Source organism: Chiloscyllium plagiosum, chromosome 11 (assembly GCF_004010195.1).
Source record: "Chiloscyllium plagiosum isolate BGI_BamShark_2017 chromosome 11, ASM401019v2, whole genome shotgun sequence".
In the NCBI taxonomy this organism is placed as follows: Eukaryota; Metazoa; Chordata; class Chondrichthyes; order Orectolobiformes; family Hemiscylliidae; genus Chiloscyllium; species Chiloscyllium plagiosum.
The window spans coordinates 10,842,595-10,859,666 of record NC_057720.1 but is presented as its reverse complement, the minus strand read 5'-3'; the positions used below and the strand labels follow the sequence as shown (position 1 = coordinate 10,859,666).

The 17,072-nt window shown below is 41.8% G+C and overlaps 1 protein-coding gene across 2 annotated transcripts in view; it reads left to right on the top strand.

The window, feature by feature from the left end:
• Nucleotides 1–17,072, top strand: part of LOC122554127 (calcium-activated chloride channel regulator 1-like) — a 104,356-nt gene that overhangs the window by 18,682 nt on the left and 68,602 nt on the right. The window contains exons 1-4 of one of the 2 annotated variants that reach the window (XM_043698674.1): nucleotides 7,652–7,848; nucleotides 11,001–11,141; nucleotides 11,710–11,860; nucleotides 12,758–12,863. In XM_043698674.1, the coding sequence (XP_043554609.1) occupies nucleotides 7,687–7,848; nucleotides 11,001–11,141; nucleotides 11,710–11,860; nucleotides 12,758–12,863 (560 nt within the window). In that variant the 5' untranslated portion in view covers nucleotides 7,652–7,686. Of the gene's footprint in view, nucleotides 1–7,651; nucleotides 7,849–11,000; nucleotides 11,142–11,709; nucleotides 11,861–12,757; nucleotides 12,864–17,072 lie in introns of those variants that run through there. The other variant, XM_043698672.1, reaches the window with a different exon arrangement.

Here is a 17,072-nt window from a genome sequence, read left to right as displayed (position 1 = left end):
CTGACAATGAATAATGGATTCATGGTTGCGATTAGACTGTGAATTTCAGATGTTTATTGAATTCAAATGCCACCATCTGTCATGGCAGGATTTGAACCTTGGTTTAAACCCCAGAATGTTACCTTGGTATCTGGATTAACACCAGTGATAATACCACAGGGCCATTGCTCCTGCTGTCATTGTTTTTTGCTATAGCAATTGTTGTAATTTAAATTCTGTTAATAAATCTGGAAATAAAACTAATCTCAGTAATAGTCGGCATGTCAATTATCATCGACCATTTTTAAATCCGTCTGGTTCACAGATGTCCTTTTAACAAAGGATCTCTGGCATTCATACCCAGTCTGCTCTACATGTGACTCCAGCCCCACAGCAATGTGATTGATTCTTAACCATCCTCTGAAATGGTGGGCAGTTAGGGATGGGAATGGCAACAAATGCAGAGCACACCATGAGAACACGATAATGTGATTTTTAGAGTTGCCACATGTAGTGACCCTTAAACAATTACTGAACATTGTACCTCAGATTAGGCAGCTTTATTTGTAATCTCTTGACTTTGATGCCTGATAAAATCAAATTTTGAAATTTGCACTACTGGCATGCTCTCTCAGAGTAATCTAACGAGGAAGTAAAAGACAATTTCTATCCTATTCCAAAGAAAGATTTGCATTTGATTTGCATTTTCCAGCATTACAGGTCATCCCAAACAAATGAAGTACAATTTTTTTTCTTACTGTTGGAAATATACAAACAAGTAAAAGTCAACTCAACTCAAGGAGAGGTGATGGCCAAGTGGTATTATCACTGGATTGTTAATCCAGACCCCCAATGAAGATTCTGGGGACCTGGGTTTGAATCCCACCACAGCAGGTGGTGGAATAAAAAAAACCCTGAAATTAAGAATCTTGTGATGACCCTGAATCCACTATTGAATGTCAGGGGAAAATCCCACCTGGGTTCAGTAATGTCCCTGAGGAAAAGAAGCTGTCATCTAAGGTAATGAGAGGCATAGATAGAGTAGATAACCAGAGATTGTTCCCCCAGGGGCAGAAATAGCTGTCTTGAGGAGTTATAATTTTGAGGTGATTGGAGAAAGGTATCGGGGAGATGTCAGAGGTAGGTTCATTACGCAGAGTCGAGCATGTGGTGCTGGAAAAGCACAAGAAGTCAGGCAGCATCCAAGGAGCATCTTTACGCAGAGAGTGGTGGGTGAGTGGGATGCACTGCCGGCAGTGATAGTAGAGGCAGAGACATTAGGGATATTTAAGTGACTGATGGACAAGCATACAGACAGTAGTAAATTGAGGTGTGTATAGGTTACGTTGATCTTAGATAAATGCTCAGCACAACATTGTGGACCGAAGGGCCTGTATTGCGCTGTACTGTTCTATGTTCTGTGTTCTTACCTGGTCTGGCCTACATGTGACTGCAGACCCACAACAATGTGGTTGACTATTAACTGCAGGATGGGCAATAAATGCTGCCAAGCCAGCGATGTTCTCATCCCATCAATGAACAAAACAAAAATCTTTTCACCTGTGATATGTTGGGTTCAATATAGTAGGCCACATAGTAATATAACAGTGTTCTAACAACCAAAGGCTCTGTATAACTCCAACAAGGATTAAGCAGTAACAACGTAGCCTGCAGTGTTTCTGATAGATGGAAATATTTGTTGCATGCTGGCAAAGTAGCATTTTGTTCCTGTCTAGACCATGTTTCCCTAAGATTCTTTGGATGGGACTGGCCTTTGGTGTGTGTGTTTAAACAAAAATTGAAGAAATCCTTTTAAAACTTGGAAACCTGTCATTTCGATTCACAATCTTTTCTGGTCTATTGAAAAGAAAATACAGTGCATTTTTTATTGTTAATGCTTTCATAGCACTGAGATTAAAGAACAGGACCTTGATTTAAAGGATCTCCAGGATGTGAGAAATGAATTACAAAACGTAGAGGCATGTTTTGCAAAGAGCATAAATACTCAGAGAATTTTAACATCTTTGGGTGAATTATTTTCACGTAAGTCAGTGTCGCATGCATTAATGCAAAATGCAATCGGATCAGTGAAACTGAACACGCTACAGTATTCAAATTGCAAAAATATATAATTTTCCAGATTAGAGGTAGTTTTGCCCTGTGTGATTAACAGATTATTTTACCTCACCATCCACACCAGACCTAGAAGATTACCACCTTAAAGAAAAAAACAGCGCGGATAAAACTGGCAAGTGTCTTCATGTGTCATGTTCCATTTTGGTCAGACAATAGCATGGATAAAGTCACTTTAGTGTAATTAAAACAAATCAACTTGTACTATATTAGAACTTTAAATACTTCATTTGGCTCATAGAGTCACAGCAGTGCACAGCATGGAAACAGACCTTTCAGTCCAACTCGTCCATGCTGACCAGATGCGCTAAATTAATCTCATCTCATTTGCCAGCATATGGCCATATCCTTCTAAACCCTTCCTATACCCATATACCCATCCAGATGCCTTTTAAATGTTGTATTTGTACCAGCCTCCACCACCACCTCTGATAATTCATTCCATACACACAGCACCCTCTCTGTGAAAAAGTTAGTCCTTGGGTCCCTTGGTTCCTGCATATATGTTTGTCTAACTTTTAGTCATTTATGTAAGCCTTATTTATGTAAAAAAGATTGTTACCTGTACTTTCCAGTTCTCATCTTCCTGACCTCCGTAATATCTAGTTTGTCAAACTCCACTTGCTTAATTATTGCATTAACATTATTCAAGCAATTGTTTCAACGTTAGTAAGATGATGAATGGACTTGACAGTAGTCAAGTGACACCTATTCATTCGTAACTAAGATGCTCCAATTAGGTTTTGTGAACATGTGGGCGGCAAGGTGGCACAGTGGTTAGCACTGCTGCCTCACAGCACCAGAGACCCATGTTCAATTCCCACCTCAGGCAACTGTCTGTGTGGAGTTTGCACATTCTCCTCTGGGTGCTCCAGTTTCCTCCCACAGTCACAAAGATGTGCAGGTTAGGTGAATTGGCCATGCTTATTTGCCTATAGTGTTAGGTGAAGGAGTAAAGGTAGGGAATGGGTCTGGGTGGGTTGCTCTTCGGAGGGTCATTGTGGACTTTTTGGGCCGAAGGGTCTGTTTCCACACTGTAAGTGATCTCATCGAATCATATCCTGGCTACAGAATTTGATCCAAGCATTGGCATTAGAGCTGAGTGACAGGGCAAAGCATAGACAAACCAACTTTGACATCAGCTGAGTATGACACTATGGAATCCAAGAAAAATTGGTTCGTAGGTGTCAAAGTGAACACCTTCCAACAGCCAGAACCATAGGCTTAGGCAAAAAGCAAGGTGCTTGTGATTGTTACAGACCAGATATTAATTGTCCCTTGGACTGTGACATTAGGCCAAACACTTGCAGCTATTTAATTTTAATAATTGTCCCCCATTAGGATATCCAATTTGGGGTGGCCCCTGTTGATTCTAGAGTTCAGCTCTATTTGCAACCCCTTGGTAACAACTTCCCAAGCCATCCTTTCAATAGGGCTGTTTCACTTGGAAAAGAGAACTGAGAGGGGATCTGATACAGGTATTCCAAATTTTGAGGGTTCTGGTCAAGGTAGGGTCACTCCTCGTTTCAGTGTGATTTTAACTGATCTATGTTTTCATTTCCCCACCTTCTAGATCAAGCTATTCAATTGGATGCAAACAATGCTCATCTCCAGCTGAAACTAAGCAGGAAGGGTCCAGCAGTTGAAGTTGTTGAAGCAGAGCAAAGTAAGTGGTGTAACGCAGAACACTTCCGCAGCTCTCTCAATGTACTTGCCACGGCAGGCTACATCACTGGACTTCACTACTGGGGGGTTAATGTGAAAGACATTCCTTCCTGGGCTGTGGGGATAGCCTACCAGAGTATTCCACACATGCTTCCAGGAAGCACACTGGGATCTGAGGAAAACTTGTGGACATTTTCTTGCTCGGAAAGGGGCCTTTATTGTGCCCAACACGACACCGAGGTGATGTATTTCCGCTATGAAAACCAACTGGAGAACATTGGAGTCTAACTGGACTGTGACAGTGACATTCTTGCTGTTTGTGATGCAGAATCGGTGCGGTGTTTGTACATGTTTTATTGTACACTAAAGGAAGTATAAGGAGCTTGAGTTCTGTGGAGTTTGCAATACTTCTAGTGCCTGTGAGAGGGGTTTGACAGGAGACTTGTGATTGTCACTCTCTCTTATTTTGAGGAAGTCTGGATGAAGGCTGAACCCTGTGGGCTGAAATTGTACTTAACAGGGCACTGCCTCCATCATTCGATCCAGCATCCAGAGTGGGATAGTCAGCTACCGAAGACTGTGGAAGAATGGACATCAATAAAGTAATGAACCAGATGGGTCTATGGATATTCAGAGACTTGGTAATGTTGGTATCCAGGGCAACATTATCTCTTTTGGGGACTGTGTTGAACAGATCAATTTGGGGTTACCTTTTGTGCTGACATGAAGTTGCCTTTCTCCCTTCGAGTCCATGTTTATATGCATGCATGCACAATACATATAGAATGAGTTTTAAAATAATTTATGTTTTGATTGTTACTAGTTCTTTAATAAAAGTGTTGTTTGAAGACAGTTGTTGGTATGCTTGCCTTTATTGGTCAGATTATTGAGTATCGGAATTGGGAGGCCATGTTGTGGAAGTACAGACATTGGTTAGCCCGCTTTTGGAATATTGCGTTCAATTCTGGTCTTCCTGCTGTCAGAAAGATGTTGTTAAACTTGTGTTCAAAAAAGATTGACAAGGATGTGGCGAGGGTTGGAGGGTTTGAGCTATAGAGAGAGGCTTAATAAGGAGATCACTGTTAATAGGCTGGGGCTGTTTTCCCTGGAGAGTCTGAGGCTGAGTGATAACCTTATAAAGGTTTATAAAATCATGAGGGATATAGATAGGGTGAATAGCCTCTCCAGTACAATCACATCCTTCCGATTGTGTGGCAACAAGAACTACACGCGCCCCCAGGATAAAGGAGTCCAAAACTAGAGGGCACAGGTTGAAGGTGAGAGGGGAACAATTTAAAAGGGACCTAAGGGGCAGCTTTTTCCACATAGAGGAAGCTGTGTGAGCTGCCAGGGGAAGTAGTGGAGACTGGTACAATTACAGCATTTAAAAGGTGTCTGGATGGGTATATGAACAGGAGGGGTTTAGAGGGATATGGGCCAAATGCTGGCAAATGGGATGAGAATAATTTAGGATATCTGGTTGGCATAGACGAGTTGGACTAAAGAGTCTTATTCAGTGCTGTACAGCTCTATGACTGTATGACTGTGTAAGTGTAATTCACAGCAGGCTTTGTCATGAACAAGGAGATCACTGTTTATTGCAAGCAAGCAAACGTACTCTTTAATAAATGACAACAAAAGTACACGGGTTTGCAGCTTAAATTATATTTCTTAAATCCCGAAGCTCCACACACTCATTCATCAATAAGACGAACAAAGACAGACAGCTTAACAGAAATATTATAGGTGACAAAACACAGAAGGAAAACAAAAATCTATAGATCAATCCCTAAACTACAAGGGTAGGTATTTTCTAATCAACCTGTACCAAGATATTATTACACATCCTTTGGAGCAGGCGGGACTTGAACTTGGGTCTCCTGGTTCAGAGGTAGGGACACTGCATCACAAAAGTGCCAGACCAAACAAGTAGGATGAGTTGTTTCTCACACTTCCTTTGATTCTTAGTAATAATGACATGACATTGTGGCCGAGCAGTGGTCGATGTTTGATTGGTAGCTGATCAAGTGGACCTCGGTCTTTTTTTGTTTTGGAATTCCTTCTCGAGAGTCTGTGGGATGTCTTTTCGTCATTTGTTATTTACAGGCTTCTGGATGTGTCTCAATGCACTTTCTTGCAGGATTATGAACCTTCATCTTAAGCCGGTGCAAAAGGCTATTATCATAGTTTGTCATACAGCATAGAAACAAGCCCTTCGGCCCATCTTGTCAATGCTGACAAATAAATGCCACACTACACTAATCCCATTTACTTGAACTTGATCCATAGCCTACTGTGCCCTAGCATTTTAAGTGCTCGTTTAGATGCCTCATGAATGTTGTGAGAGCACCTTCCTTCACCAACCCCTCAAACAGGCCATTCTATATTTCTACCACTGTCTAGCTAAAAGCATTTTACATCTGATTGCTTCTCAGCCACTTACTCCTCACCTTAAACTTATGCCCTCTGATCTTAGACATGTATGCCCTGGGGACTAGGTTCTACTTGTGATTGTCATAAGTTTGTATATATCAGTCTGCCCCCTCCAACCCTGCCTCCTCTGTCTGAGGGAAGCAAACCCAGCCTATCCAGTCGCCCATCGTAATGGAGAAGTTTCAACCCCGGCAGCTTCCTGGTGAATCTCCTCCGCAGTACAATCACATCCTTCCGGTTGCGTGGCAACAAGAACTGCACGCACTATTCCGTCTGGAACTTAAACCTTCTACACTGCAGCTATGTTATATTCAGAGATTCATGGTGCTGCTGTGTCTCCTAAAGTATCCAGCTCACTACATGCAAACATAACTAAATCTTGTTTAATTAAAGTGTGTACCACAGAACCCCAGTTGATCTTTGGGTTGTAAGAACTCTCTCAGTATTTTACCAACACAGTAGCGTGCAACTTCCATTTCCTAGTTTATAGCTCAGAGAAAAAGAAGAAATTTGGTTTTGTTCAATGTGTTTTAATATGTTGCCTCACTCAATGCAGAGGAAAATAATTTCTTAAACTTTTTCCAGGGACCTAAATTACTTTAGCTGCTTTCTGTAGAAGCCAATTGGTTTACATTGCAATTGTAAGTGCGAACGCATTTTCCAAGCTTGTTCTGGAAGTCATTGCTTTTTATGTTATTCCTTACAAATTATTACTCATGGGACTTCATATTTCCTGATCAATAATTGGAAAAGGTGTGGAGGAAAACATGTATTACTTATCTGCAAGGCAAAAGTGAGGGCTGCGGATGCTGGAAACCAGAGATTAGATCAGAGTGGTTCTGGAAAAGCACAGCAGGTCAGGCAGATCAGAGAAGCAGGAAAATCGACGTTTCGGCCAAAGGGCCTTCATCAGGAACATTCCTGATGAAACGTCAGGACGTTTCATCAGGAATGTCCGAAACGTCCGAAACGTCCGAAACCCTGACTTATCTGCAGTACATCCAGGTGCTTTGAGTCAAACATTGTTCAAGAGAAGGTTCAGAGATGATGAACTGCCTATTATGTACTTTGCAAGTTAGTCTGGGCCTCTAAATCAATTTGTGCCCTCCAGTAACCGGAATATTCCACTTAGGGAAGTTAAAGAATTTTTCCCTTTGTATTTACAGTAAAACAAAAGTCAATGTTGCAGGAGGTCCGAGCCTCTGAGAGTTATTGCATACATCAAAGGAAGTTTGTGATTGATTCCTATGATTTCCACAAACTATAAGATCCCGTCCACAGCTCTGATATCACTCATCTACAGATATGTAGTTTATTAAGCTGTTGAAGAACTGCTGAATGTGATTTCCTTATTATACAGGATCAGATATGAGTAATCAGATATGAGTTGACCAAAAGTGCTTTGATGCAGATCAATATAAATTGCAGTAAGTTCGTAGGTCTGGGACTAAAGGGTGCTCTGGTTGGATTTCAAAAATGAAATCTATCAAGATATTTCTCCTCTCCCTTGTGTGCTTGGTTTGTGTACATGGTGTAAGCTGTTCTGATGTGAAACTGGTGAATAATGGTTACGAAAATGTCGTCATTGCTATTAACCCTGGAATACCAGAGGATCCAATGCTCCTTACAAAGATTCAGGTAGGACCAGTAGCTGAATCCCTATTGCAATCACTGACTGTGTTTAGTAGTTTTATTCAGCATTGATACTGTAGGTTAAGCAATCGAAAGGGAATTCTTTAACAATCTGACATTTGATGAGCGTTCTTTTGTGGCTATCCATGGGCTTGTGTGTTACAGAAACGTCCAACATTAAGCTGTCTCAATCCTGTCATCACACCCAGTTACTCTCTGGCTGGGTCTGTGGTTTAGTTTGATCTACCCACCTTGTAGCCAGTAATCTCCTCACTAAACAATAACCTATCAGTCTCTATTTTAACAGTTTCAATTGACCCTCGCCATCAATAGCTTTTTGAAGGGGGAGAGTTCCTCTGTGTAAAGAGGTGTTTCATGCATCAAACATGAATATCTTAGCTCCAATTTTCTAGAAGGTTCTGACCTCTGGTTCTGGATTCTCCCACCAGAGAAAATGATTTATCTGGATTTGCCCGATCAAAATCTTTAATCGCGTGTGACTTGGGAAGACCGTAGTCTCCTGATGGTTTACCAAGTAGGACAGGTGGACCTTCAGTGCAGCCCCTTGGATTACACATTCCTCTCCAAGGGGAGAGAGAGCTTTTTAAACTCACACAGTGTAGTCACATTTTGGCAAAACATTTCTTAACTGTGCACAGGCTTGTTACTAGAACAACACTGCAAGGTCAATTCCCATATTGGCTCAGGTTACCACGAAGGTCCAACTTTCTCAATCTCTGCCCTCACCTGTGGCCTCGTGACCCTCAAGTTAAACTCACCAGTCATCATCTTTCTCTATTGCGGGAGTAGCACTATGAGGTAAGGTGACTTTTCCTTTTACTTTAACTCCTGGCATGTGATCATCTAAACCCCCAATCAGTCAGAAGAGCACTGCTGTGTTGCCACCCCTTAGATCCTTTTAAATCTTTCCCCTGTCACCTTAAACCTGTGCCTTCTAGTTTTGGTCTCCATCACCCCAGGGAAATGACCCTGTCTATTTACCCTATCTATTCCCCTCATAATTGTATAAACTTCTATAATGTTACCCCTCAGTCTCCGATGCTCCAGGGAAATCAGCCCCAGCCTATTCAGCCTCTCCCTATAGCTCAAACTCTTGAACTCTGGCAACATTCTTGTAAATCTTTTCTGAGCCCTTTCAAGTATCACAACATCCTTCCTATAGCAGGGAGACCAGAATTGCATGCAGTATTCCAAAAGTAGCCTAACCAATGTCCTGTACAGCTGAAACATGACCTTCCAACTCCTATACTCAATGCATTGACCAAGAAAGACAAATGTTCCAAATGCCTTCTTACATTATTAAAAATCACATAACACCAGGTTACAGTCCCACAGATTTATTTGGAAGCACTAACTTTTGGAATGCTGCTCCTTCATCATGTGATTGTGGAGTATAAGATCATAAGACATAGAATGGACAGCAAAAGATTTCAGTGTGATGCAACTAGAATGATATATTGAATAAACCTGGATTGTTTGTTAAGTCTTTCATCTTTTTGGAATGGATTGCAGGTTTCGGTTCATTAATATGTATAATCCCAGAACTTCTTTTAAGTCACCTTCTCGAGATAGCTTAAGATTTTATAACAAGTGGTAACATCACAGCTCAGACAATGCATTAAAGGTGTGAGGTCAGAGTCTGTCTGTATCCCAATCTTGAGTCAGATTGGTTGTATTTCCAAAGTGGAATTTACAAAATATTACATGGATTGACAGTCCATTTTTTGAGCAAAATAGAACATATCTGCAAATATACTTCTGCAAATACAAATTCACCCCATAGTCTTATATGTGTGTGCGTGTGCATGAGAGTGTGCATGTGTGTGTGTGAGTGCACATCAGAGAGCTTGTGTTGTGAAAGCTTGGTAAAGTGTGTGTTTGGGTGTGATGGAGGAAAGGCTTGTGAGAGAATGTGTGTGTGGACGTGTGTGGTGTGTGTGTATATGAGAGAGAGTGTGTGTATGAGAGAAGATTGTGTGTGTGTGTGTATACGAGAGTGAGTGTGTATATGAGAGAGGATCTGTGTTCGTGTGTAAGTGTCTAAGTGTGTTTATGAGAGAGTATACAGTGGAGTGGGGTCACCTGTAGTGTAACATGAACCCAAGGCCCCAGTTGAGGCCATCGTCATGGTTAATGAACTTGGCTCTCAGCCTCAGCACGGCCACTTTGCGTTGTTGCATTATGAACAATCCAGGTTTATTTACTATATCATTTCAGTTCCATCACACTGAAATGTTTTGCTATACATTCTGTGTCTTATGATGTTATATTGCACAAACACCTGATGAAAGACCAACGCTCCGAAAGCTCGTGCTCAATAACCTGGTGTTGTGTGATTTTTAACTTTGTCCACCCCAGTCCAACACCAGCTCCTCCACATCATTCTTACATTGTAATTTACCACAATTTCCACACCGGGAATAAGGGTCAGTTTGGTAATCTTTACTGATGATACTGGGTAACAATGAGCTGATCTCCCTTTAAAATGGTAAAAGGAGACTGTTCTGTTCCCCTTCCAATTTCACCCAGAGCTGACGTATCAGATCTGAACTGTGAGTGTGAGTGCAGAACAAAAACAATTTTCATTTATATATGATATGGAGGTGCCGGTGCTGGACTGGGGTAGACAAAGTCAGAAGTCACACAACTCCAGGTTATAGTCCAACAGGTTTAGTTAAAATCACAAGCTTTTGAAGCACTGCTCCTTCATCAGGTGAAGAGAATTCATCTAATGAAAGAGCAGCGTCCTGAAAGCTTGTACTTCCAAATAAATGAATTGGACTATAACCTGGTGTTGGGTGATTTTTAACTTTCACCACCCCTGTCCAACACTGGCACCTCCACATCTTAAATAAAACTATTGGACTATAACCTGAGATTATCTCCTAACATTCCATTACGTGGCCAAATTTTGTTTTACAATTCTTTGTTGAGTGTAAAGAGCATTTTGCAATGTCAGATTGTACAGAAAAGTTGCAGTATAAGTTTATTAATGCCGACCATTCTTCCCCTACCCAAAGTCAATGCTAAAGGCCATGAAATATATTAATAATATTTTATATGCTGAAGAAGTTGTTGCCAATTTTGTGTGAGAGTACAATGATTAAAAACTTTCACAACACCTGTGTTTCTTGTAGGAAATGGTGAGGTCAGCTTCAAACTTCTTGTACAAAGCCACCAAACATCGAGCTTATTTCCGAGATGTGAAAATCCTATTGCCCATCACCTGGAGTTCACAGCCCCACTATCAGAGACCGAGCACCCAGTCTTATGAAAAGGTAAAAGCTGAAATAATGGTATTGTTACATTACTTTTTTCCTATTTCATGGGGCAGTCTATTAGCCATGCTAATCTACTCTTAAATATATTTTAATACTTGACTTTGTGAAAAATTGGCAATTGCATCTCTAATGATCTGTCCTTAATTTTATTTAACCAAATGATCGAAGACCGTGTTTAGAAAATACTTTCTGCTTTACCTTTGACGTTGCTGACTGGCCCAATGCACATTGGTTTATAGAACATAGAACACAGAACATTACAGCTCAGTACAGGCCCTTTGGCCCTCGGTATTGCGCTGACCTGTGAAATTAATCTGATGCCCATCTAACCTACACCATTCTATATGATTCATAGGTATGTCCAGTGTTTAGAAGGAGTATTTAATAAAAATGTATTTTGTTTCCTTAGAATTTCAAACAAATATAGACCGTCCAGCTTTCTCTGACATATAATTATTTTTTGACTTTGCTGTCTCTGTACCCATGCTTTTGCAGTTTATATTTAACAGTAGTTTGTGGATGATCTTATTCACTGATGTTATTTCCTCTATTTATCTTTTTCTAGGCTAATGTGATCATTGCTAACCCACATACTCAGTATGGAGATGACCCATACACTCTGCAGTATGGCCAATGTGGTGACAAGGGCCGGTACATTCACTTTACCCAAAACTTCATGCGAGATGACGCTCTGATCCAAGTTTATGGTGAAAGAGGTAACAACTTTACAGGATATTCCTTCCATCTGTGCAGTTGACTATAATCCCTTCCACTTTCACTGGAAACACACTCGCATTTGTTATTAGCTTGGTGAAATTGATCAAAGCCTTACTTTGTTGAGTCATATTTAGAGTCATAGGGATGTGCAGATATTCTAAATTAATCTTGTCCCATTTGCCAGCGTTTGGCTCATATCCCTCTAAACCCTTCCTATTCATACACATGTCCAGATGCAATTTCAATGTTATAATTGTACCAGCCTCTACCATTTCCTCTGGCAGCTCATTCCATACGCACATCACACTCTGTGTGAAAAAGTTGCCTCTTACGTTACATTTAAGCCTTTTCCCTCTCATCTTAAACCTATGCCCTCTAGTTTTGGATACCCCCCACCTAGGGGAAAAGACCTTGACTATTTACCCTATCATGCCCCTCATGATTGGAGGTGCCAGAGTTGGACTAGGGTGTACAAAGTTAAAAATCACACACCACATTATAGCCCAACAGGTTTATTTGGAAGCACTTGCTTCCGGAGTGCTGCTTTTGATCAGTGTTCCAAAAGCTAGTGCTTCCAAATAAACCTGTTGCACTGTAACCTGGTGGTTGTGTGATTTTTAACTTTGTAAATGTGCCTAATGATTTTATAAACCTCTATGAATCCATCCCTCAGCCTCCGATGCTCCAGGGAAAACAGTCCCAGCCTACTCAGCCTCTCCCGATAGCTCAAACCCTCCAACACTGGCAACATTCTTGGAAATCTTTGCTGAACCTTTTTAAGTTTCACATCACATTTCAGAAAGCAGGGAGGCAAGAAATGAACACAGTATTCCAAATTTATCATTTAGCTTTGAGTGAAATAGGTGTTATTGTCATGAATGTTTCTATTTTTACAGGTAGTGTATTAGTCCATGAATGGGCTCACCTTCGGTGGGGAGTGTTTGATGAATACAATGACCTGGCACCCTTTTATGCTGTTGGCGATACATTTGAGGCAACCAGGTTGGCTATTCTTCAGTTCTGATGGCAGAACTGTTTTGCAGTTGAAAAGTCTCACTGTTGTGCAGTCTATAATGGAGAACATTCTTACAAAAGATAACATTAACACATTAGTAGGCAGAGTTTTTGAATCCCTTACAGGGCACATAGAGGCTATTTAGCCCGTCAACCTTGCATTGACCCTTTGGAGCGCACCCCCGCATCTCATCGCCTTAACCTTCACATTCTCCATGGCTAATCCACCTAACCGACACATTCGTTACATTACATTACATTACAGTGTGGAAACAGGCCCTTCGGCCCAACAAGTCCACACCGACCCGCCGAAGCGCAACCCACCCATACCCCTACATTTACCACTTACCTAACACTACGGGCAATTTAGCATGGCCAATTCACCTGAGCTGCACATCTTTGGACTGTGGGAGGAAACCGGAGCACCCGGAGGAAACCCACGCAGACACGGGGAGAACGTGCAAACTCCACACAGTCAGTCGGGAATTGAACCCGGGTCTCTGGCGCTGTGAGGCAGCAGTGCTAACCACTGTGCCACCATGCCGCCCACACCATTCCTGAACACGATGGGCAATTTAGCATCACCAATCCACCTAACCTGCACATCTTTGGACTGAGGGAGAAAGCCATGCCACCCGGAGGAAGTCCACAGAGACAGGGGGCGAATGTGCAGACTCCACACAGACAGTGGCCGAAGGCTGGAATCGAATCTGTGTCCCTGGGGTTCTGTGAGGAAACAGTGTGAATCACTCAGCCACCTCCAAATGTTCTTCCCCTTTGATTCATGTGGGCAAGGGTGAAAAGGTTGGGGAAATACATTTTGCATTTTCTCTTTAGGGTTTAAGTGGTGATTTCTGAACCCCCCTAATGATGTACAACTGGCCTACTTCCATGCTTTTGCCCCTCAATATTAGCTAAACTGACCTATTTTTGATTCAAAATGAAAATCGAAAGAATTGCAGATGCTGTAAATCAGAAACAAAAACAAAAGTTTCTGAAAAAGCTCAGCAGGTCTGGCATCATTTTTGAAGAGAAATCAAAGTTAACCTTTTGTGTCTGGTGACCCTTCCTCAGAACTGGTGGGAGTTAGGAAAATGTCGGTTTATATGCAGAAGATAGAATGGAGGGAGGGGGTAAGGAATAAACGATAGGTGGGGATAGAGCCCATAGAGAGGGAAGAGCAATTGGACAGACAAAGGAGTAGATAACAATCTGTCTGGGAGGGTGAATAGCTGTTAATGGGGACAGTTAGTGACTATGGAGCTGCTTACACTCTGTCTCCTTCCACTTCTTCATCCTGACAAGGTGACATTCACAAATCACCACTCTCACGGCAACATTCCGACTGATATTCTGAACTTTTAACTTCTTTATATTCCTAATTTATTTTTCTGATCTATAATGCTGGGCTAGTTATATCTTTACTTACCTTTGTTTTGTTTCCAATGTATTTGATCTTAAGTATCTGGACTGAGGTACTTTTATGCCTGAGATGGCGCTGTAATGCAGCAATGGTAAATTTTTCACTGTACTCATTTGTGTACATGACAATAAAGCTAATTCAATCCAATTCAATTTCTTCACCACCCTGTCTGTCTGTGACACAGCTTTCAAAGAACTATGTATCTGAACACCTAGCTCTCTGCTCAACAACGCTACCCAGGACACTCCCATTAATTGTATAAGTTACGAAAATGCAATCCTTCCCATTTATCCAAAATAAACTCCATTTACCATTCCTCAGTCCATTGACCCCTTTGAAATAGAATCATAGAGTTATAGAAATGTACAGCACAGAAACAAATCTTTCCATCCAACTTATCCATGCTGACCAGATATCCTAAACTAATCTAGTCCCATTTGCCAACACTTGACTCATATTCCTCTAAACCCTTCCTATTCATATACGCATCCAGATGCCTTTTAAATGTTGTGATTGTACCAGCCTCCACCACTTTCTCTGGCATCTCATTCCATACGTGCATCATTCTCTGTGAAAAAGTTGTCCCTTAGGTCCCTTTCATATCTTTCCCCTCTCACCCTAAGTCTATGTCCTCTAGTTCTGGTTTCCCCTGCTCTGGGGAAAAGACCTCTTTTATTTACCCTGTCCATGCCCCTCATAATTTTATAAACCTCTGTAAGGTCAGCCCGTCAGCCTCTGGTGCTCCAGGGTAAAGAGCCCCAGCCTATTCAGCCCCTCCTTATAGCTCAAACCCTCCTACCCTGGCAACATTTTTGTAAATCTTTTCTGAACTTTTTGAAGTTTCACAATATCCTTCCAATATCAGGGAGACCAGAATTGCATGAATGTTCCAACAGTTGCCTAACCAATGTCCTGTACAGCTGCAACATGACCTCCCAAATGAAATGGGCGGCACGGTGTCACAGTGGTTAGCACTGCTGCCTCACAGCGCCAGAGACCCGGGTTCAATTCCCGCCTCAGGCGACTCTCTGTGTGGAGTTTGCACGTTCTCCCCGTGTCTGCGTGGGTTTCCTCCGGGTGCTCCGGTTTCCTCCCACAATCCAAAAAATGTGCGGGTTAGGTGAATTGACCATGCTAAATTGTCTGCAATGTTAGGTGAAGGGGTAAATGTAGGAGTATGGGTCTGGGTGGTATACGCTTCGGCGGGTCGGTGTGGACTTGTTGGGCCGAAGGGCCTGTTTCCACACTGTAAGTAATCTAATCTTTGATAACCCTCTTCACTCTTCTCCACACCACCAATTTTGCTGTCATCCATGAACCGTGCCTCCTAAATTCTCAGCCAAATTGATTATAAACATGAGAAACAATAGTGGACCCGGCACCGATCCTGGAGGAACACTGCTTGTCACAGGCTTTCAGTTTGAATAGCAACCCTCCACCACTACCCTCTCTCTCCTCCCTTTGAGCCAATTTTGTATACAATTGGCAGGCTCTCCCTGAATCCCACGTGATCAAACTTTACTAACCAGTCTACAATACGGAACCTTTTCAAAGGTTTACTGAAAACCCTGAGACAATGTTCAACACTTTGCCCTTATCTATCTTTTTGGTCACATCCTCAAAAATCTCAATCAAGTTAACAATTTGCCAGACACAAAGCCACACTGACTGTCCCTAATCAGTCCTTGGCTCTCCGAATGCATGTAAATCATATCTCTTTGAAACCATTCCAGCAACTTAAACTCAGCACTCTTGTAGTGCCCAGGCTTCTCCTTACACTCTTTCTTAAATAAAGGTACAACATTAGCCACCCTCCAGTCCTCCGGCACCTCACCCGTGGCTGTAGATGATAGGTGCCCCTCAAGTTTTTCCCCTAGCTTCCCACAATGTCTGGGACACCCTTGATCAGGTCTTAGAGTTTTATCCTTCTTTATGTTTATTTTAAGAATTCCAGCAGCTCTTCCTCTGTAATATGGACTGTTTTAAAGATATCGATATTTATTTCCACAAATTTCCTTGCCTCCGTGTCTTTTTCCACAATAGTTATTGATGTGAAATATGCATTTAAGTAACTCTCCTATTTCCTGTGGTTCCACATGTAGATGATCTTGTTGACCTTTTAGGAATCTTATTCTCTCTCTAGTTGCTGTTTTACTCTTCATGTACTTGTAGAATCTCTTTGAATTATCCTTCATCTTATCTGCCAAGGCTATCTCATACCTCGTTTTTGCCCTCCTGACTTACCTCTTAAGAATGCCCCATACACCCCTTATGCTTTTCAAGAGATTCACTTCATCCCAGTTGTCTATACCTAACATCTGCTTCCTTCTTATTCTTGACCAAAGCTTCAATATCTTTATTCATCCATTGTTTTCTACTCCTACCAGCCTTACCCTTCACTCAAGGGTACATACTGACTCTCAACTCTCATAAAAAAGAACAATGAACAAAGAAAATTTACAGCCCAGGAACAGTCCCTTCAGCCCTTCAAGCCTGAGCCAATCCAAATGTACTGTCTAAACTTGTCGGTCAATTCCTAAATATCTGTATCGCTCTGCTCCCCACCCACTCATGCATCTGTCCAGACGCATCTTAAATGAATCTACCGTGATTGCCAATACCATCTTTGCTAGCAACGCGTTCCAAACGCCCACCAACCTCTATGTGAAGTACTTGCTGTGTGTATTCCCCCTTAAACTTTCCACCTCTCACCTTGAAAGCATGACCTCTCATTATTGAATCCTTCACCCTGGGAAAAAGCTTGACTCTATCCA